The sequence below is a fragment of the Megalops cyprinoides genome, chromosome 10 (assembly GCF_013368585.1).
Source record: "Megalops cyprinoides isolate fMegCyp1 chromosome 10, fMegCyp1.pri, whole genome shotgun sequence".
In the NCBI taxonomy this organism is placed as follows: Eukaryota; Metazoa; Chordata; class Actinopteri; order Elopiformes; family Megalopidae; genus Megalops; species Megalops cyprinoides.
This window is the reverse complement of record NC_050592.1, coordinates 18195566-18217641: the sequence shown is the minus strand read 5'-3', so window position 1 is coordinate 18217641 and position 22076 is coordinate 18195566. Positions and strand designations below refer to the sequence as shown.

Here is a 22076-nt window from a genome sequence, read left to right as displayed (position 1 = left end):
GACAGGCCGGGCACATGGCCAGTACACAAGGGTAGCACAAATGACAGACTCTCTGCTGATGGTCCCTTGTTCACTACTCGCAGCACTTAGGCTGTCAATTGATTGACCAATTCTAGGAGATGATGCCCTTAGAAAGAATATCTAAACATTGTTTCCTAATTTTTCACAGCTGGATTAATTGTCGTCATATGTAAAAGTAAGAAACGATACAAAAAATAGCAAATACATACAAGAGAAGAATATAAAATTGTTTTTGTACGTTTTGTAGTTTTCTATATCATTATATGAGCACTTATATCTAGCCCAGATAAACACAAACAAATTGGATAACTTTGGAACAGTTTATCAGAATGATCTAGTATGCCCAAAGGTCATACAGCATATGAATATGTTGTATTTTCCAGTTGGTGATTTATTTGCAGCAAATGTTTATATGCCCCTGGCAATTTGTCAAACATGATTAATTGTGGTGAGGGCCTCTAATTTGCTTCCCTTCCTACACAAATGAAAGGACTTGGCAGGACCAGGTGTGTGGCAGAGGCCTGCGATTAGGCCCTCTTCCTGTTCTCCTCAGTCTTTACCATTTAAATTACACAAGCAGGACCCTTCTCCACAGCTTACCATATAAAGCAGCACTGAATCATGGGTAAAAACAGAGTAACCTGCCAGAAAAGTGAGGCTTTGGATCCTTATGAGGCAAATCAGAGAGGTGATCCCCTGGATTCAGTCGCAACCAGTGAGTTGTGTTAAGGCGAATTGCTATTAAATAAAAAAGGAAAAAAGGACTTTCCAAATTAAGCAAGTGCTGCATTACAACTATGTGACTCTTTCCCTTTACATGGTTTATTTGATAGATTGTTTTTGATTGAATGTCTCCCCTCCTCATTTTCCCCTCCTGCAGTCAGAGTATACGGGGAAGTAGTATTCGTCAAAGAGAAGCAGTGATCCCCAGCCTGGCTTGAGGTGAAGTGCACATCTGAAGGGTACCTGTGGTCTATGTGACTCTGCAGCCTGGCCTGACACCTGGCCCTGTCAAGGGGAGTGAAGGCTCTTTGTGTGAGAGTGTAGCATTTACAGTGTCAGTAGTGTTAGAACCAAAGGAAAGCAATAGCTGCTGTATTATTGTGGGAGAGGTGCTGGGTCCGGCTGTTCATTATTAATCAAATACGTTCCGGGAGATCAACATGTCTTGTTCAGTTTATGGTTTATGTACATACTTTTGTACTTCTTAACTCTAAATTGGTATTTTTCAAGAAGGTTGGCAGGTTTATCAACTTGTTTTTTGAATGGACAACACAACACTCTTGGAGTAAATTTGTTTTCCATTCATTCATGTGTTTATATTCCCCTGTGGAAAGCCAGTGTGATCACATTGTGAAGTTTTGTATATCTTTAAAAAGCGAGAGAGAAAAGGAATGCTGCATGACATGGAGCCAAAGAAAGAATTCCTTGAGAAACAAAACACAGTTATACTAATACAGCCTTGAAACCCATAAGACTTGAGATAAAGGCTGATATGAAGAATACAACATAAGATTATGCACCCATACACTGAACACTGTAAGGTCAGACACTTGGCTGTTGAATCATTCAGAACCTTTTGAGAAGAGTTTTGAACCTTGAAAGTATAATACTTCTGTAGTCTAACAGACTCCTGTAGCCTGTATATCAACTAAACAACAGTGAAATTAAGTATATTGTTTTGCTGTCACGTCCTCTGAAAATTTGAAGAAATGATTGAGCACTCATTACCATATGTCGGCCGTGTGGAGTTGCCACTGACTGTGGCTCTTGTTTTCTGTGATGAGATCCTCTCTCTAAGGCACAGAGAGTGTGTGTGTGTGGGGAGTAGTGAGAGGGAAGAGTCCCGCTGTGGAGAATTGTGCTGTTAACGGAAGTTGTTGCTGTGCATTACAGTGTCATACCCCCTTTCCAGTGTTTAGCTGGACCCAGGCTGTCTTGAACAGGAGCAAACGCTGACTGACCCAGTGCAGCGTGACTGCTCTTCCCTTACATCATCCACAACCAGAACTGCAGTGCACATCACTCTGAATGTTGACATGTGCTTGGATCAGGTCTACCCTCTTCACTTCAGATACAGTCTGTGACCTTTTCGAACATTTGTTGCATCTGCCTCTGTTCATTTGCTGTGATCAGCATCCACAGTTTCATTTTAGTAGGCCAGTATCAGGAATGGTCGTGGATTGAGCTGATACAGCACAACAAAATCGATGTGAAACCCATCTGAAACCTTCACTAACAGTGAGCGGGCCTTGTTGTGGCCTTGAAAAAAGTTTTTTTAGGGGTCCTATTTGGCAATGAGACAGAGAAGCCACCATTAGGGAGGGGGACTGAAGGGTCCGAGCCCAGATGACAGTGCCACCTAGGACAGGAGAAAGGAAGAGAGGGAGAAGAGCCACCCCCACTCCCAGCACCACAGGGAAGTTACCAGGCCTGGAGAGGGCTGGGGGATTTTTTTACTCTGTCTGGGCTTAATATTGCTCTCCTCTGAAAACAAAGCTGTTAGACTGATGAAACATGTTGAGATCCTGACTCCAGGGCTGGTCCTCTCTGGTTAGACAGCTGTCAGGAGAACAGAGGAAGCCAAATCACTCTTTCTCTCTGTGTTTATTCTCCAGAGGCATCAAAGGTGTGCAGAGACTACTTTCAGGTGGGTAACTCTTTACCAGGAAAGCTGCAGTTTTAAGGATTGATCTGTTCTGGACAGACAGATTAGTCTGGTCTGTGTGCTGTGTGTGGCTGAATACACTGCTGACATTATCGTTCCTCACAGTTTCATTTTTGTCTTAATCCATTGTCTCATTGTCTTTTCTGACATCATTTGAAGATAATGCTCAGCATTTAAAGTTCAAAGTGATTACACTGAGCATTTTAGTTCAATATGACCATAATAAAAATTGTGTATAGGTAAAATGTATGCATACATTTATAATTGGGGATCTTTTTTCATGTTGTAGTGAAGACACATAGGGATGTATAAGTTAATTAGGAAGTGAAACCTGGCAGAAATGCAGGTATCGATGTTTAGCAATGCATTAAAGTATATAGTGTACAAGGGGTTTTTCTGGTTGATTTAGCATTTGTTGTTAAAGTTAACTCCAGGAAGCAGTCAGATAAGCACATAATTAAAGCAAGGCGTAAATGTCATAGTATTGCTGTTAAAATATCACTCTTGGCCATGTCTGATTTATAAATTAAACCAGGGTCTTTACTGCTTGGAATGGTTGGTGCTACCAGTGGTGGTTTTCAATTCTATGTGCTGTGCTGTGCAGCTGACATTTTAGTAGAATTATGGACAGCAATTCCCAGATGAACAGCTACTTCCAAAAGATCTACAGCTTTTCCTTTCAAATTTAATTTTGTAAAATAACAGAGGACTAACACTTTTTGATATAGTGCCTTGACTAGTTTTTCTTTTTTAAAAGTTATAAGGCCGTAAATATTGATTGATCAATTGAAATGTTGATCACAATGAAAGCCTATGCTCATTTTCCAACAAACGTCAAACCTGAACAGATTGTACACAACATGTCATTATCCATTTCATTGTGTAAAATGTACTGCCCCCCCCCCCCACACCCAAAAAAAAACATAATACAACAACAAGCAAAGGCTTGCATGATTGATGTCATAATGTCTTCCTGGGGTTTCAGGAGTAACGTGTATCTTTCTAGCCTTCATTGTAAGGATTACCATCTATTTACACTGCCTGTAAACCATTTCCTCAGAAATGTAGAGTTTGACCCATCTTGACCTCAGGCGATGGGTTGGTATAATTTATTGCACATGCCATCATCCTATGTTTATGAAAAGCATCTGAGATACCTGCAGTTCTTCAAGCTGTCTGATGTGGGTTGTGTTTTGTGCTTCATGCGCTGTTGCCACAACACTCCATCAGCTGGCATTAATTAATTAAATCAGTGAGAATGAGAACTTGAAACTGTAAGATTACACCCTGTAATGGACTGGATTGTGGGACAGACATTTTTCAGGGGTTTCTCTCATTTGCTCTGTCATCTATGCACGTACAAAGCATTGAGGCATTGCCCGTTCATTCATAGGCTGCTTGTGGTGTCATTTCTGCACCCCCCACAGATGAACCGTTGTTGTGAGAGCTGCTGTAACAGAACCCTCCTGCTCACAGCCACCTGTGCTGGCATTCTTGGGGAGGACACTGTCCTTTGTGTTCCCAGGCCTGGGGTCTTAGACGTCCTCACATCAGGGGGTGGAGGTACGTCTTTCGGGGGGGAGGGGGGTGTAGGACAGGTGTCACATTTCCTTCCATTTCTGAGTTTCACACAGGGAAACCCCTTTCAGTATAAACCACAGTGAGGCTGGTCTGGAAAGCAGCTGTTGTTCTCCTTGAGGTTTTGCACGAGGGGGTTAATACAGAATGTGTGAGAATGGAAAAAATGTGTTATTTGCTTCAATTTGTAACTAAAAGTTGGGGAGATGCAGTTCAGCAGTTAAACTGAATAACTACTGCTGTTTTGGTGAGAATAATTCTGGCTGTCACAGCCTGTAGGCTTCCAGAAGTCCTCACTTATGTAAATGTAAGTAGTTATACGTGCAAAATAGATATTTATATCATTTTTTTAATAAAATAATGAATAGGTGTTATTCTGTATATTTACACAATATTGTACTTTCAAAGGTGGGTGTTTTGTGCTGTGTGGGCCACAACACAGCAGGTGAGGTAATCCAAATTTGGAACAACATGAAAAGCATGTCTGCTTGGGGCAACATGATGAGTAAGTTCCCCTTAGTGAAGATAGGTGATGAAGGACACTGTGTTAAACAGCGTAATGTGGCAGAGAGATTCACCAGAGAAATGGAGGGACAGTTGAACCTCTTCAGGGGAGTTTACTGTTTCTCTCATCCCGGGAATCTGTCCCATCACCAAACATTGAAAGTAGAGTTAAATAGAAACCAAGCTGGAGCACTCAGGGCCCGACTCATTATCAACATGTGTTTTTTTAGTGCTGTTTGTCTGACAGGTCTTGCTGTTCCTGAAGAGGGGGGAGGGTACGGATGTGTGTGTATGTGTCTGTGGGAAAGGGGTTCTCATCTCATTATCCCAGTGATGACCTGTCACGGGGGCTAAGACAGTTGCAGAGTACCTCCAAAAACACTGTACAGATACTGTATACAACCACTGACCACAGCCAGAGACACCATGAGGACTGTGCACTCGGCATTAATGCTGGTTTGGTTAAGGCTAACCAAACCAAAATTAGTTAAAATTGTTAAAATTGTTAACTACAGTAATTCAAGGGATGGATCTTTCAGTTTAGCAATGACGGGGACAGAAGTCCCGATGTATCAATCTGGAACATGAAAGTTTATAACTATTAAGGATTTTCGCCTGAGGTTCAACAGTTCGAAAAGCAACTGAAAGAAAGAGCAAGTGAAATCTCAGAAGTGATAAATAGTCTCTGGCAGTTTCTGTGAGTCTTCGAGTGAAACAGCATTTATTCTCTGGTCCCTTACCAGTGGCTATGTTGTGTGCACTGCCATCCGTTGTGTGTGTGTGTGTGTGATTATGTATGTGTGTCTGATGACTGGATTTCCAAGTGGGAGGGGTCAGTGCAGCAAGCCCTGGAAAGATTCTTCAGTCCTGCACTGTGTGTTGTCAGGGCTGTGTTAGGTGGACAGAGCAGCATGATGTGGAACTGTAACCCTCCAGATTCTGCAGGCTGTGGGACCATTAGAATCCAGTAGGAATCTGTAAGTAAATTCATCTGCATTTATACTGGCATGTTGCTTATGATACTGACATGGCTGAGTGTTATTCACATGAATTTAGTTTATATTTTTAGTTCTTGCTTTCTGGTAATTCTAGGTTATCTGGAGAGAATACTTTAAGACTTTAGGGGGAACATGGTTTACTTTTACTCATTTTTAGAAAGCGTATTTCTGGATTTGTTGTTAAATTTGCTGCCAATTTTTAGGAGGCATTGCTAGCATGCTTGAAACTGTTGTTACTTCTGTTGTTTGTGTGGTATATTTGTGTTTCTTTATTTGTCAGTACCTTCATAAACATCTGAATATTAGTCTAACTATTTATTTATGAAATGCAGCGCCAAGTTAGAAATTAATTATAGTTTAAAACATCATGTACTTCAACTCATGTTATCATGATCACCGCTCCTATAGGTTGAAGCTGTTTCAGTTAAGATGTTTAAATAATTTCCTGATTATTGAATCATATTGGACAAATAAGGATTAAGGCAATGTTCATGTAGCAGACCAATGCTTCTGTCACAGCTTTTGCTTCAGGAAGTCTGGACAGATGGAGTCAGAGACAGGACTTTTCCTTGGGAGATTATACCCACGGGGTGAATGTTAGAAATGAATTAGCACCCAATAATGACAAGACAAAGCAGGAAGGTCAGAGCACTTGTAGGGGAAGATCCATGATTTATAGTGTGTAATCCAATCAATATGTCCAAAAGAAAAAGGTTCAAGGGTCCTTTTGAACAAGACGGGGGGGAAAAAATAGATAAAAGAAAGCATAGATAATGACATGGTGAGTTGTTAGAGGTTAGAGCAGAGTTAGGGTGGCCTGCCTGCCATTCTGTGTCATTGTTAATTGCGATGGGACCAAGGTGTCACATTCCACAGCTGGGTGAAGATGTGTGAGGGGGAGACCCCACTGAGAGCTCTCTGTTATGTAAACACTAATGGTTCTCACCAGTGGCCAACCCCCGGGTAGCCACACAGCGCTGTGTCCATTCTCTTTCTCCATATATATGTACATATGTGTATTCCTATATGGGTGTATCTGTACATGTATTTACAAATGCCTCTATGTGCCATTCATATTTCCCATCCCTGAATCAGTCATACACCCCTAAAAAATCTTAATTGTTCAAATTTGCTTGCATTAAATAGCACTCTTGCAATATTAACTAGTTAGAAAATGTATCCTCGCCTAGTTCTAGTAGAGAGAAAGCATATGAATAACAGTTCACATTGGCACATTCAAATGCAGATAAAATATTAACTAACTACTCAACTGGTAAATTGGACTATGTGCTGGCAGGCTAACTGCTGTAATAATGTTCACAAATGACTTTTTGCAGAAATGTCTTCAAAACTTAAGCAATACATGCAAATAAAAAAAAATGTATGTATAGTTTACAAGTATTTTAAGCTTGCTTTAATCCTTGACCTTTCTTGTTGAGAATAATGTGTTGTACCAGGTTGTAATGTCCTCCAAGCTTATTTTTACCCAACACATTCTCAGCCCAACAGGCCATGTGTGCTTTGCTGAATCCACAGCCAGGTGTTGCCCAGGTCTGTGTGTGGCCAGCAGAAACGCCGTTGCAGGGGAGTGTTAGCGCAGGTGCAGGTACTGTAGACTCTGTTGAGTGGAAACTTATCTCTCATTCTCCATTACAGGGGGAATCCAACTCACAATGTGCTAAGCACAGAAAAGACTTTTGGCAGACAGATCGTTGACTCCTTTGCTCGAGACTGATTGTGCAGCTGACTCCTGTAGCTTGTCTCGAAAATCAGCATGCTGAATTTATTGAGAGCTGTCTGCAAATAGTTTTGTTTAACGTTCCCGTTTGTTGTGAATAAACCCTTAAAGGCCATTGTAAGTGAAACATAACCAGAATGGCTTCGGTGAATATTCACTGTAAAAGCTGGCGTGGATAAGGGTGCCCATCAAGCCAATCATTGTCACAGTGTCAGTTAGACTTCTCAGTGCTGTGAGGATGGAGGGAAATTGCCTTTTAATGACCCATAGAACTGAAGAACATCCACAAAGAGGGGACAGAACTACTATTGCAAGTGTCAGTGTTAATAATTCCCCAGCTTGGACTGCTATTGGCTTTGCAATGTCTGAAAGGCCTTTGAAGAGCAGCACAACTGACGAGGAGCCACTGTAACCAGATTATACTTTCATTTTACTCATGGGGGGAGATAGCGAGGTCAATTAAGAGCACTTACTGGAAAATGTGTAGGTCTTGGTTTGTAAAATCCCAGACTGCCTAAATCCTAGCTAGATAAATGCTGAAACCAGAATCTCCAGATCTCTGACCTATATGGCATGTTCTTCCATTACGTTAAACTAATATGGGAAACGATCAAGGACTGCAACTTTCAGCTTTCTTGTCATCTGACAAAATCTGCCTAATGGCCTTATCAGAGCCTGCACCTCTCAAGGGAGGGCACTATCTGTGATTTAGGGCCTCCTAAGTGGAATTTACCAGAAGGCTGCGTACAGTAAATTGTGTTATTGTAAGCAGCCCCTTTTGGAAAAACAACAGGCTCTGATTGACATTTGTAAATATTTTTTTTTCCTGTTGCAACAAAACCAGGGCAAATATTTAGATGTATTTCTCTGTCTCTCACACTCCGATTACAGTTGCACAATTACTGCCAATGATCTGCACAATGCTACCATTCGAGAGCAGATGGCAGTGGCCTTTGTTCTGAAATCATTTCTGTGTGCTAATACTGTCGTTGTGTGACTCACTGACATCTGAGTGCTCTGTTTTAAACTTGTAGTGATATCACCTGTAGTGATACCTTCAAAAAATCCCACCGGATTTGATTTATGAAATGTGCATTATAACAAAAACATTTTGTTGTTTCTAATGAATACATTAATTTGCCCTAGCTTCAGTTGGCTGTGGCCCTTTAAATTACTTGGTTTTTTTTTTTAGCGAAGACAAAACCATTTGTGTCTTTAAATGAGAAAATGCTTAAGTGGACATTCCAAACACACACCAATTCAATGGTTCTTACAACACAAATAGATAGATAAATGTATTGTAGATAGAATGTGGATGCAGCTATGCCTAACTTAACACTTTTGGTGTGTTTTCATTCACTGTAAGTCCACTGTAAATATTACATGACATGGGTATTTATGTCTGAGCTGGTGGGTTGATGTCTGCTAGCAGTGAGAACATTAACACTTACACTAACATTAACTCATTACTTAACAGTGAGATCTCACTGTGTGTTCAGTTGCTGATTAATCAACCACTGCTGTTTGGTGAATTGCAATGGAAACACCTGTTCAAGCCATGCTTTTGGCGCTAGTGAGTTCTTATCTTTGCTATAGAAGCTTAAAATTACTTCTCATCAACCACAAGATGAATCTTCTTTTCCTGTGTAGCCAGTGCACCATTTGCATGGAGGTTTTCAAGAAATTGGTAATTTGGTAATGTTATGAGCACATCAGAGAGAGGGAAGAGCCAACGAATTGATATGTTGTTCAGCAGTTCTTGACTAAGGGTAAGATTTTTGGAACATGATTTTTGCTAATGAATGAGCAAAAAATAAAAACAACAAAATAAAAAGGTAAAACAACTCCAGGTCAACAGAAAACCTAAAAATAAATACAAACAAAACAACCTGTTGGATATTTGGTGGTCAGTGAGTATCCTCAATTCCTCGACTCTATGGGTGGAGATTCTGAGGTCACGGTTTGTTGTTGTGAGTTCTAAACACTTTTATCTGATGAAAGAATAAGAACTATTTTGTTCCTGTCTGAGACCAGACATGTAGCCATGTTGTTGGTGCTGTTACATGTTGCAGCCATGGAATCATTCTACAACATGTCTGTGCATCTTAAGTTTACACTTGCATCGACTTATTTAAGGTTTAGCGCTAGACCAAATGTGATTGTTGTGATTGCTATAGTAATCTTTAAAAGTGAGGAGGGAATTTCCAGGGAGTTTTTCCCCATCTGTCTTACTCCCTTGAGAGAGCATGCATCCTGTTGCATACTTTTTCATTATTTTCAAATATAGTAAGGGCACATTTTAAATCAAACGTCTTGACATTAATGGAAAAGTTACAAATGATCAGCATGCATTTGAAATGAATGAAAATTAACCATCTAGTAGATGTCACAGTTTCAATTCAGTCAGGGTTTTTTTTTTTGTTTACTATATTTACAAAGTCTTTCACCAATGAAACCACTGCTATCAGTAGTGGGCGGTGGGCACAGTATTCAGCTGTCCAGTGAAAGGATCTGCTTTAGAATATTAACATGCAGAATGTCATGGAGGAGAGAGCTGTGAGTCATGAAGCATGCAGCTGTGGCAAAACATGCAGCTGCAGTAGTTCATACCATCAAGATAAGGGTAATTAAATCATATTTAGATTGCGTACAGATTCTGTTCTTTCCAGCCACACCTTATGGCATGAATATCCTAACATTTTTTATAAGGAGGACACATGGTGTTCTCCTTGAATGTAGCACTATTTAAATCTGTTACCGTCAGCTAACTGATACACTCCCAAACCAAAGTTAGCGGGTGGCAGTTCGTTTAAGATAATTGTGATTGTTGCATTGAGTGTCTGTACCAGCCTGATTTGGGTGTATGTCCATGATTTGGTCCATAGAGTACTGAATAGATTTCTACGCCTTGAGTGGTATAAATTGCTAGGAAATGTAACAGAAATTAAATAAAACAGTGGGCCTGCTGCTGAGCACACTATGCTCTATAATGACATGCAGCTTTATATTTTGTACCCATCAAATGTCACCCTTTGGCGTGGAAGGTGCAACAGCCAGCATTTCTTTTATCAGCTCAGTAAAAGCTATCTGTTCGTGCAGATAGCTCAAGAGCCACAAACGTAGCCTTAACATGTAAGAAGTCATTCAGCCCTGGAGACACAAATACATTTGTACTGTGAGGCTGCATGATTGGCTATTACATCAAAGGTGCAGGTGCAGTAAATCACTGTCTGATTATTACCTCTGATTGGTCCTTCTTTGGAAGAGGGGTGGGGGCAGGCTTTTAAGAGAGGCGTGTACTTGATTTTACTATTCTAAGGCCTGCATTCCAGAATTACCTCAAAAGTGAGATATTTGTGGATGTGGGGATGTGTTAGCTTAGTTTTTCAATCGAATTATTGTTATTACTGTAAGGAAATTTAAATGGGTAAGTCAACATATTTGAGATTAGTTTTGTGTCTTGATATGACACGTTATTCAGTTTTATACAAATGGAATTATATAGGTACTGTGATGTGCTTTACAGTAGCTTTGGCTTAACATAGGTGGTGTGAACACTGCCCCAGTGCTACCACAGATGACACACAGTAGACTGCTTCCTCAGGGTCACAGCAGTGTCTGTGACTAATGCTGTCTGAAAAGAATGTGGGGCTTTTTCTAAATTTAACCCAACCTAATTACCAGCCCTCACTAAGTTCACTGTTTACATATGATTGTTTAATATAATCGGGGGCGCTTTGCAAACAAAGTGCACATTCTCACCGTACCGGTTTTCCTCTGCAAGGATTTCCTATGTTTTCTATTCAGGATCAGGTTGGAGTGGATTCTGGCGTGTATCGAGCGTCTGTGTGACACAGTGGCAGTTACAGACTGAAACAGTGAAGCAAACAGTGAACATATTGACTCTGTTCCTCTGATTCCTGAGTTCCTTTCCCTGTAGAACTTAGTTGCAGGAGGGTATTTTAAGAACAAAAGAACAAACGCAAATGACAAAGCACAATTATCATGAAGGATTAGAAAGAATTAAGACTTTCTGTGTCTAATTTCTTGTCTAGACTTTAGACCAAATCAAAAAAAAACAAAAGCATGCACTGGAATTCAGTTACTTTGTATTCTTTTTCACAGGCCAAGTTTTAGGATTATTCAACAAAATCAGAAGATTTCAGTTTTGAAAAATGAACGTCTATGGCCTGGCTGTTTCAAGAGCACGAAATTCAACATGTCTGAGTGCTGTTTGAGTCCCCAGTGTGAAAATTAGATTCACTCCTGTGAAGATTTAAGGGGGACACCATTGTGACAGGGGGTGACCTGCACCACCGATGGTATGCTGATGTCTTCTTTTTCTTTTTTTCTTTTTTCCTTTTCAAAACCAGCAGAATAAGCTGAAACCCAAGTCCATTTGTTTTGTCAGGACAAAGAGCAGCCGTCGGGGGGCGGGGAGGCCGGGGGGGTCGGGGAGGGGGTCAGTCAGAGCAGTACCCCTGCAGGGCAGGGAAGGGGGTGGAAGGGAGGGGGGTATTGTTGTGTGTGTGGGTCAGGTAGTGTTTTTTCTGAATGGTGAAGGAAGTTGCATCTGTATGCATTATCCAGCTGGGAGAAGCTTCTGTAGCAACAGAGCGGGAGGAGGGAGAGGCAAGTGGAGAGGAGGGAGGGGGGCTGAGAGAGAGAGAGAGAGAGAGAGACAGAGAGGGAGAGAGCTTGAGTGCTGCCTCTCTCACGCTCTAGCAGGACTTCAGTCCAACATTTGCAGCTCAGCACAACTGCAGGAGTACAGGGAAGGATAGCCAGGAGAGACCCTCGTGGCTATGGACAGAGAGGGGGGGAACAGCACAGTTAAAGTGCTGAAGAAATGACAGAGCTACTGGACATGAAGGGACTGCCTGGCACTTGAATGTCGACGCTGCCAGCTTTTTCAGGGATTTTTTTTTTTTTTGGTTGATTGATTGATTTGGTCCCTCTACTCTTGTAAATGTTGTCACTTCACAACATGCATTCCAGAGCCAAGTCCCGGAGCTGTGACAACTACCTGAGTATAAAGGTAAGACCAGGAGAGCCAAGCGGCAAGCTGCAGTTTAAAGGGGAGTCAAAGTGCCTTTAGGGGGGTTTTATACTGTCAGGCTCACAGTGTAGTCAGAATACCTACTGAGCATCTTTCTTAAGTTAAGTTTAAGAGAAATCCTATGAACTGAGTACAGTTTGAGAGCTGAGGACATTGTTGGTGGTGGAATGTGTGTTTCTTTTTTTTTTTTAATGAAGCATACCAAATTTTTGTTACGAGTCTACATACGTTTCCAAAAGTGGTATAGCACAGTCAAATGCAAATGGTGTTTCTCAGAGACTTTGTGTACTCTGCCACTGTGAGGAAAAGCTTTTCTCCTCTATTTCACAGAGGATAAGCAGCTGGTATTTCTGTCTTTGTGTGGAAGGTTTTCTTGTTCGTGGCGTTTAGCCCTGGGTTGAAGTCGAAATCATGCCCACAGGAAAGGAACCTGGGGAATTGGCTCTTTTTTAAGTGCTAAACTCCAGCTGTCCTGGATTCTGTTAGGACAAGTCCAGTCTGAGGATGGTGGAAAACATTTGGAAACAGGAATTTTGTGTTCAAAGACACTCATCATTGGAAAGGCGAGCGCTGGAGTTTGAATTCCTCGCTTTGTTCCCCTGCGTGGAGGATTGTTTACCTGTCTGGAGTGCCCATCTCCACCTTCTCACATGTTATCTCAGAGTGCCCCATTCCTACTTCAGCTTCCTCCCTCTCTCATCTTCAGGAAAAGCAGTTGGTGACGCTAAGTTTTTACATTTTAGATATATAAAAATTTAACATTTTCTATTGTAATACAATTGTTTTTTATGTGCAGAATTTATTTAAAGAAATCATAACTAACAAGTTCATAAAAGGCATTTACAATGACATTTTTGGAAAAAATTAAGCCTGGGAAAGGTGCTTGATTTAACTTGCCAGACAGTTTTAACACTGTGGTAAAATTCAATATGCCTCATGTTTTCATTTTACCAGCAGTACAAACTTTCCCTGACTTTTCTTCAGATGCTTCTTGTCTTTGTATGGACAGTTTTTTAAAATCATGCCTGTTAGACAAATAAGTTCTTTGATATTAATAAATTCACATATTTGAAGTTTATTAGAGGATGACCATTGGGGCTTTTTAAAAAGCAGATGTTATACATTCATCCATCAGATTTGATTTTTTTAGTCTAGACAATGCAACTCTTGACTGGTGTAAATCCACAGCTGTATCAGTCTTGCTGGCCTTTTCCTCCTTAACCTGATTTGCATGCAATGCTGATTTAACCAGACTACACAGACACTATTTCCAATCACACTGCTCTCACAAAGCTCTTTCACGTTTCTGTCCCCATTCAATGGCTGCCATTTCTTTCCCTCCTGCCCTCACATTTTCTGTCCCACAAGCCACGCTGCTATAATGAACATATACGAAAACATTTAAGAGGATAGTTTTGTGTCGCCTGTTGTGGGAAGCGATCATGGAAAAAGATTTTTGTTTTTTCTAAAGAGAGGAGTTCCAGTTATATGAAGAATGGGGAAAGAAAATGCTAAAAATGTTGTGTGAATAAGTGCCCTGTGGGCAACAGGTCCGCCTATCTCACCACAACATCACTTCTCTCTGTCTTTAAAAGAAAGCTGGTGCCCAAATTATGTCCTCTCCCTTTTTGTTTCTATTGTGGGTTACAGGTCAAACTGGTGAAAAACCCTGTTGTTCACCACTTGTTGTGGGTGACTGTACTGCCATTCATCGTGTGTTTATTGTGTACTCAATGCAAGCGTCAGTAATGTAACTTCCTATAGGGTCAATGGGGGATGTCTCCAGTTGCTGGCTATATGTTTATTTCCTCCTGTCCCACGGTGTTTACATCCTGTAGAACAAAGGGTGGAGCTGCCTTATGATGGGAATCATATCTTTTGAAGGGGAAGGGCTGGGACATGGAGACCATGTACAGCTGATAACTCTGGATGTTTTGTGTCTGAATTCATAAATCATGGATGAGTCCTCAAACCTGTGTGAGACCTAGTGATACAAAATGAAATGCTGGGAATTTTTTTTTATGTGCTTAGTTTGCTAGTGCTATATATTCCAATACCCAGCAGATAAGGGCTACACACACTCCTAAGAATGTCAGGAGATGGGCTGTGGCTTGTAGCTGGCCATTTCAGATCACGTTCATTGTCCACGTTGTTTTGTCGCTGATACATTTTTTTGCTAAGGCCTTTATTATTCAATATAGCTGCGATTGACCATGAAATGGATTTGAGTGATTGCTAATTTTTTTTTGTCACTTATACAACGAGATATTACGAGTTTGGCAGTCATCTAAAAGAATGTGTAACATTGTGTAATGATGAAAAAATGTAAATGTTTTTAAAAAAAGTTTGTTCAGACTTAATGACAAAGGGCTTTGTGGTTAAAATGAATAGGAGCGTAGGTCTCTGAGGGTTAAGCGCATTAGGGAGGTGATTTTAAATCTGGCTTTCCCACCACCTTTGTGAAGTTGTCCCTTATTTATAGCTTGCAAAATTCTCATCCCTACAGAGATGGAAAACTCTTAGAATCTTAGACTTTTAGAACTGAGTTAATTGCGATTATAAGGTGACCATATGGAGATCTTGTCTTAGTGATATTTTCCTGTTATTCTTTTTGTTGCAGTACATTTCAGATTACATGAATTTAGTACCTGACTGACCCACTTATGAAACAGAAGTATCAAACCTGGGACTGTCTGTGTTTGTTTGTTTGTTTTTTTTTTCAGCACAGTGCCGTTGATCCCTAATGAAAGCTTTCCTGTTGATTTGGTCGCAAATGACTGCACATTGTACACAACTTGTTAAATTGCAAACTTGTTGCATTATTGGGTGTTTGTGAGTGTGTGTGAGTTGTAGAGTCGGTTGAATAGAGTGAATAGAGTGAATGGGAGTAGTCAGTGCTTCAGCAGAGTGAGAGTGCTGTGATTTTCAGTAAATGCTGTGATACAATGTCCCTGCTCCCTGATGTAGGTGAGGTGACTGGGAAAGGGTCAGCTTCCTCTCACATGTGCTCACAAACAGGCTGTTGCTGGCTCCTCACTGTCAGCGTGGTCATGTTCACTGTATTATATGTACTTAAGGTACTTATATGTACTTTATAGATCATGCTAGCAGCTAGATAGCTAACTAACACAACTAAAATGAGAAGATTAATGTTGTCAAAAGATCTCTGTATGAAATCACATTAGCATGTACAGAGTTGTGGGATTTTCTGTGTTATTGTGCATTGCGTGAAACATTTTGTTAGTCATCAAAGATTAGGATGTGTGACAGACGTCAGTGTCAATTTAAGCAACTGGTCTTCCCTGGATCCACTCCAAAGCCACAGCAACATGCCACATTCAGTAAGCCTCCAAACACTGTGTACCCTGAGACCTCACAGGCAGTGGGTCTGAGACAGTCCCTCTCCCCAGCACCATCGCTGCCCTTCTGCGCTTTCATTCTCTCTTTTCCTCGTCATTGGTAAGAGCACACTTACTCAGCTGGTCACACCTGTTTGCAGTGGCAGGTGTGTGCATACTGCGCTGTGGATTCGCCTGCGCGGTTGTGGAGATTTAGTAGTGCAGTGGTGTGTCTGTACGTGTGTCTCTGTGTGCGTATGTGCGTGTCCTCACAGCCGCGTGTATGTGTGTGTATGTGTGCGTGCTACAACTGTGTGTCTGTGTGTGTGCATGTCTGCACCCCTCTGTGTGTGTGTATGCTCTCACATTACTCTCTCCCCTGGTCACTTCATGCTCCACTGGAGACCTGGTGCGCAACTCCTTTGTGTTCCTGACCCACTAAATGTGTCTGGTGCTCTCCCTCTGTCTGTGTGTGTTTCTCTCTGTCTCTTCCTTTCTCGAACTATCTCTCTTCCTCTCTGACTCTTTCTCTCACTCTTTCTTTTGCTCTTTCTGTATTTCTCTTCCTCTCTATGTCTGCTCCTCCCCCTCTCTCTCTTTCTCACTGTGGCTCTCTTTCCAGAGTCACTGAGATTTGCAGTGTGTAGGACAGAGCTATTCCAGAATTGCAGGGGCTGTTTGGGACTGTACTGCAAAAAAAAGGTCCTCTTTTTGTGTGGGCTGACCACTGATACTGTGTGGCAATTAAACTTGCTGCAATTCACTTCCAACTTGTCCACTCTATAAAACAGACAGGCATTTCATGCATGGTTGGAAGCTGAGACAAGTCCTATGGTATGTACTGCCTCTGATGTGTAAGAGAAAACAGCTGAAAATCCCTAACACCATACAATTCTGCTCATAGCATTCAGCAACGCCAGATTCCTGCTACGCTGTGAAACGCAAGTGTTCTTTTGAGGCCCGTTGCTAATGAAAGCTCTCAAATTAAACCATTTGTTCCTGTTAGTAATGATTGTTTTTCAGTGCCGCAAGGCACAACATGCCACAATGGGTAGTCCTGCCATATTCTCTGCTGATTATCAGAGGAAAACTCTTGAATGAAACCTCTTGTAATGCTGTATTTGAAAATATTTTGACATTTTTAACTTAAACCTCAGAAAATAAGTTTCACCTTTAAGAATACCATCATTCATTAATTTAGCTTAGTGTAGTTTTTGTAATGCAGTCCCCATAGTACTTGGAAGTGCGTCTGATTCTTTTATAACATTTTCATCACATTGCGTGGTAAATCTGCTTGTGTGGTAGATGTCCTTGTACGTCTGTCAAGCTTGTAAGTGCAGTGCCCCACCTGGAATTCAAACCGTCAGCCCACTAATTATGAGTCTGGTGCCCTGCCACCGCTACTTCACTGCTGCTGCTGCTGCTGCTAAGACCTACCATCAAAAAGAGCGAGAGACTTCACTCACCGCAAGACTCCTGCTTATTATAGCACCGCAGACATTACAGTAACTTGGGTCCAGGCGATAACCTGTGCCTGCGGCTGGAAAAAGCAGTCTGAGGAACGCTGCCCTTACTCCCATTCAAACTCAAAACTACAAAATTCTACCTCTATAGGTGCCATAGGGCAAGATGGCCTGCAAAGCAGTCATAGCCAACATGAACAGGAACCTACCTGCTCTTATAATTTTTTTTTTTACCTTGTTTCACCAGTTCATGTTATGATTTAAAGTACTTTTTCAGGAACACACAAGCTGAAATAACTAATGTGAGGGTGTTGTTACTAAGGAGGGTATAGTTACAAAATCCAGAGTCACAGTTATGCCCCATGCCCTTCTGTTTCCCTTCAGATGATGTGTTTCAGTACCCTTCACCATGTATCCTGGAGCATTGCCCTGTAGTAGAGTAGAGGTGGAAGGGTTGACCTATTCAGATTTAATAGCCAGTTGTGTGGAAGGTGGGCCCCGTAGTTGGATTTATTGCCTAGCTCCCAGTATAACCGCTGTAATAAGTCACTGATTTACGGCCCGATCTAACAAAGTCTTTCCTCTTTTTGTCTACCTCGCTGACACCACCTTAGGATATCGTAATGCTTTTCTTTGTTGCGTGCAAAACATGCTGTGTGATGACATCGCTTCCATTGTTATCTTTTTTTTTTGAACAAAAACAATGTTATTCTTCTCCTCCTTGGTACAATAGTGACCACGGCCCTGTAACATACTTGTTGTGCCAGTGCAAGAGCTTGACTGTTAATGCAGGTGGGCGTGTTGTGTGGGACGGCACCAGCACACAGCTGCTGGAAAAAGGCGTCTAACAATGGCTGCCTTTCAGAGGCGCTGCTCAGCGTAGATGCCAGTGCACCCCTGTCAGTCTGGCGATAAGGGGGCCGAAAAACGATCAAAACACACAGGATGAAAAGTGAGACTCCGATGAGACGGGCGGACAGGAAGCCCCCCGCGCCCCTTTGTGTCAGACGTTTTTAGGCAGCTGATTTTAAAAGCCGTGCCCGGCGCTCAGACTGTGCCCTCCCTGCACTCCTGCTCACTCCCGTCACTGAAATCCTGCCAGTCCTTTGTGACTGCAGCACAACGGCCGGCTCCCGGGGTTGGCTTTCCACAGGAAATGACATCGGCCGGCTAAAAAAGCCCGACGCAGAAGGGGAAAGTGACTTCCTGTCCCTGCATCTTTGCCAGAGTTTCAGTTTTCACAGCGCATTTTCTTTTGTTGTGCTTACACGCTGTCTTAGTGTTAAGTGAGTAACGGGTGTACTGGCTCCATGTCTCCACAGACAGACCTCCATTTTTAAGAACAGTCATATTTGTCTCTAAATTGAGTACTATGGCTGGATGTTACCTATGAGAACAGTGTATGGATGGCAACCAAAATGTTACAATTGTTTGATGAATAGTTCAAGGGAGACTGATTCCACACAACGTTTTTCTTGTGAAATTGGAGTTATACTACATAGTAATCACAGTCACGCCCCTTCCTGCTGGTACTATGACACCATAATGTGTAACAAGTGTCATGTATCATTAGTATTGTCATTTTTGCTGGGGGGAGTCATGGTACAACATCCTCAATGGCGACAGAGCCAGATCTCCCTCACAGACACAATGAGGTGCTGGCCTAAAGACGCACACAGGATTTTCCAGCCTGTGTGTTTGTGTCCGCAGTCCGTGACGTCATTCTCACAGGTGTTTCCCCTCTCTCCAATGGAAAGGCAAGCGTTGAGCACATTTCCTGCGAGACCCTGACTTCCTGTTGTGTGGCGAAAGGCTGGGGCGAGTGTCTGACTGCATCCCCTTGCCAGTGCTGGCCCACGGTGCTGTCATGGTGGGCTGGGAAATGGGAGCCACAAGGTCCTCTCAGCCAAAACAAAAACACCACAGTGACACTGGGCCCGCAGGCCAGCTAATTAGACTCAACTGTGAACTTTGGGTTTGCTCTAAATGGCATCTCAGGGCTGAGGTGATATACTGATATGTTGCTGATAAAATAAAACAAAGGGAAAGACACACCAAACACAAATCTGCCTTCATGAGTGCAGTCGATTTGATGTGTTCTTGATGGGTCCAAAAGAGGAAACACCTTCCACTGGGTTCATTTCCAACTACTTATTTAAATTGCTTTCAAGCTCCAAGTAGATATACACGTAAAATGATGATTGTATTGTGATTGTGTGTTTTATATTTCTAAAAACAGCTGCAGGTGTGTACACTTCATAGATGAGCAAATGCGGATGGCATCATAGATGTGCAGTGCTGAAAAAGTGACTGTACGTGTTTATCACTGACGGCATTCATTATGAGTCATTAAAAATGCTGTCAGCACTATTTCTCCTGCACCATGGACATACCTGTTGTTTTATTTGAAGTAGGTTGCCAATTTAGAATGCACTGACACTGCTGTGATTTCACTAGAACAGTCCGGCGCGCAGACAGCCTGATTTACTGGGTCAAATGACCGCTGCTGCCTCGTGGATTTGAATATATCTAGAGTTTACAGCAGCCAGTGAAGTCTAGTGTGCGTAGGAGTAGCGCAGTGAGTAAAGGACTGTAAGCTTCATTGTTCAGGTCTGTTAGTACGTGCTTTTGCTCAGAGATTCTGTGAGTAGCCTCCCTTGTCTACTTGTTCATGTGAGTGTTGTGTGCGTGTGTGTGTGTGTGTGTGTGTGTGTGTGTGTGTGTGTGTGTGTGTGTGCGCACAGGCAGCAGGAAGGGAATAAGGTGAAAGAATGTAAACATGGTAATGAATGTGATTAAGCGTGTCTCTTTATAACCACACTACTGTGTAGGAAGCCTTGCAGTGGAATTTGGATGGCAGAAAAAGGCTTCTCTGTACCATGAACAATGAGTGGATCAATTTTCTTACTTCCTTGTTTTCTCTCCTTAAATCCAACATAAAGGGGAAGTACAACTGTCAGTAATTTAAACTGTCATAAACTGGAAGAATTAAAATCACTTAAAACATTCTTAATCAATGTAATGTATATATGTACTGTGTATATTCTTGAAATACACATAATAAAGGCTTTATCTGCACATTTTTGATCAGTGTTGAGAAATCTGAGGCTCATACACTAGCTTCTGGTTCAGTCTGACCACTCTAAAATCATAAATATGCTGTGGAGTTGGCTATGGTTTTTAATTTATTACACAAAATTTGAAAACGTTTTGCAATAAATTAACAAACGTAAAGTTTTTTTAAACCCAGCTCTTAATTTTAACGACAAAGTGCATTATGCTTAGCTGGAATAGAGTCCGCTGTCTTTCTAGTGTATGGTACCTTCCTCTCATCAATGGCCTGTTTGTACCTTATTACTTTACTTATGCTCGTACCCTGTGATAAGTCTTCAGAATAGTGTACTCCACCTGATCTATACTGTGCCTCCCCCTCCTCTCTCTCTGTCTCAGGATTCAGAGTCCTTGGACAGCTGCATTCAGAGCACCCTGTCGGCTCTGTACCCTCCCTTCAGCGCCACCGCGGCCACCGTCCTCTGGCAGCTGTTCAGCGTGGTGGAGCGGCAGTACCGGGGCGACGGCCTCCGCTGCCTCATCGACTTCCTGCTCCCGGCCAAGAGGATCCTACAGACCATCCAGCAGGAGACATGTGTGAGTGGAGAGAGATGGGATTTTTCACCCTGTTATACTCAATTGCTTCGATTACGTCCTTGCCCAAGGCAGCTCACTTGCATTACATTTTACTTGCCTTCAGTAACACCATTTAAGCAGTTCTGGTTAAGCGGAGTAATACAGCAGTACATCACCCAGGATTCAAACCTGTAGCCTACAGATTAAACGTCCAATCCCCTGGCTATTACATCATAGTACTGAAATGGACAGAAGCATGAAGGTGGGGGGTAGAGATGGAGAGCGCTATGAGAAAGAGAATAAAAACTGCAGTGGTGGTAGTTTGGTGAAGTGACCTGTGTCCCAAATATTTTAGGGTCAGACCTAGGCTGTTTGTACACAGAGATGGGCTGCTTCATATAAAATGCATCAGTGAATGTCTAGGTCTGTAAATGTGCAATGTTTAAAATGTACAGGCCCCAGTTAAGCAAAGAATAGCGTTCTCAATAATGTTATAGTGCAGACTATGACAGGGAAGGGCAAATAGAGAGGGCAGGAGTATGCAGGCTCAGAGAAGGAAAGAGCACAGGGGAAAGAGGAAAATACTTGAAAGAGACACAGATTCGGTGCAATCTCTATAGGAAACACAACACTGGAATGTGTTCCAATTCATTTCCTCCCAACAGGGAGAACAAATAATGTCCCCACCACATAAACAAGGTCAGCCTGTTTTCCTGTGCAAACAGACACATTTTTACACTCCAACTCAGATCATTCATAAGTGAATACAAGAATTCACTCTGTCCTTGCAGCCTGGGAGCACAGCAGTTAAGACAGGCAAAAGAGCGAAATGAGAGAGCAGGGACATCAGGTGAAAAATAATAATTTATTATTTTTAATATAATTTCATAATTTCACTTGTTTCATTAGATTTATTCTTGTATTAAATGATTGTCATTAATTGCAATTATGTATGAATTATTAATTAAATATTTTTTTTATCTAAAACGCTTTGGTTGTCCATGCAAAGAATGCATTTGATTTGGAGAAGGACAGAGAGAGAGAGAGAGAGAGAGAGAATGAATATCTATGCAGAGAAACAG

The 22076-nt window shown here is 41.8% G+C and overlaps 1 protein-coding gene across 2 annotated transcripts in view; it reads left to right on the top strand.

Annotated features, from left to right (window-relative positions):
• The first annotated feature begins 12455 nt into the window (after positions 1-12455).
• Positions 12456-22076, top strand: part of zgc:158766 (uncharacterized protein LOC100009641 homolog) — a 32583-nt gene continuing 22962 nt past the window's right edge. For both annotated transcript variants that reach the window (XM_036539314.1, XM_036539313.1), the window contains exons 1-2: positions 12456-12545; positions 20818-21015. In XM_036539314.1, coding sequence (XP_036395207.1) covers positions 12477-12545; positions 20818-21015 — 267 coding nt within the window. In that variant the 5' untranslated portion in view covers positions 12456-12476. The remainder of the gene's footprint in view (positions 12546-20817; positions 21016-22076) is intronic.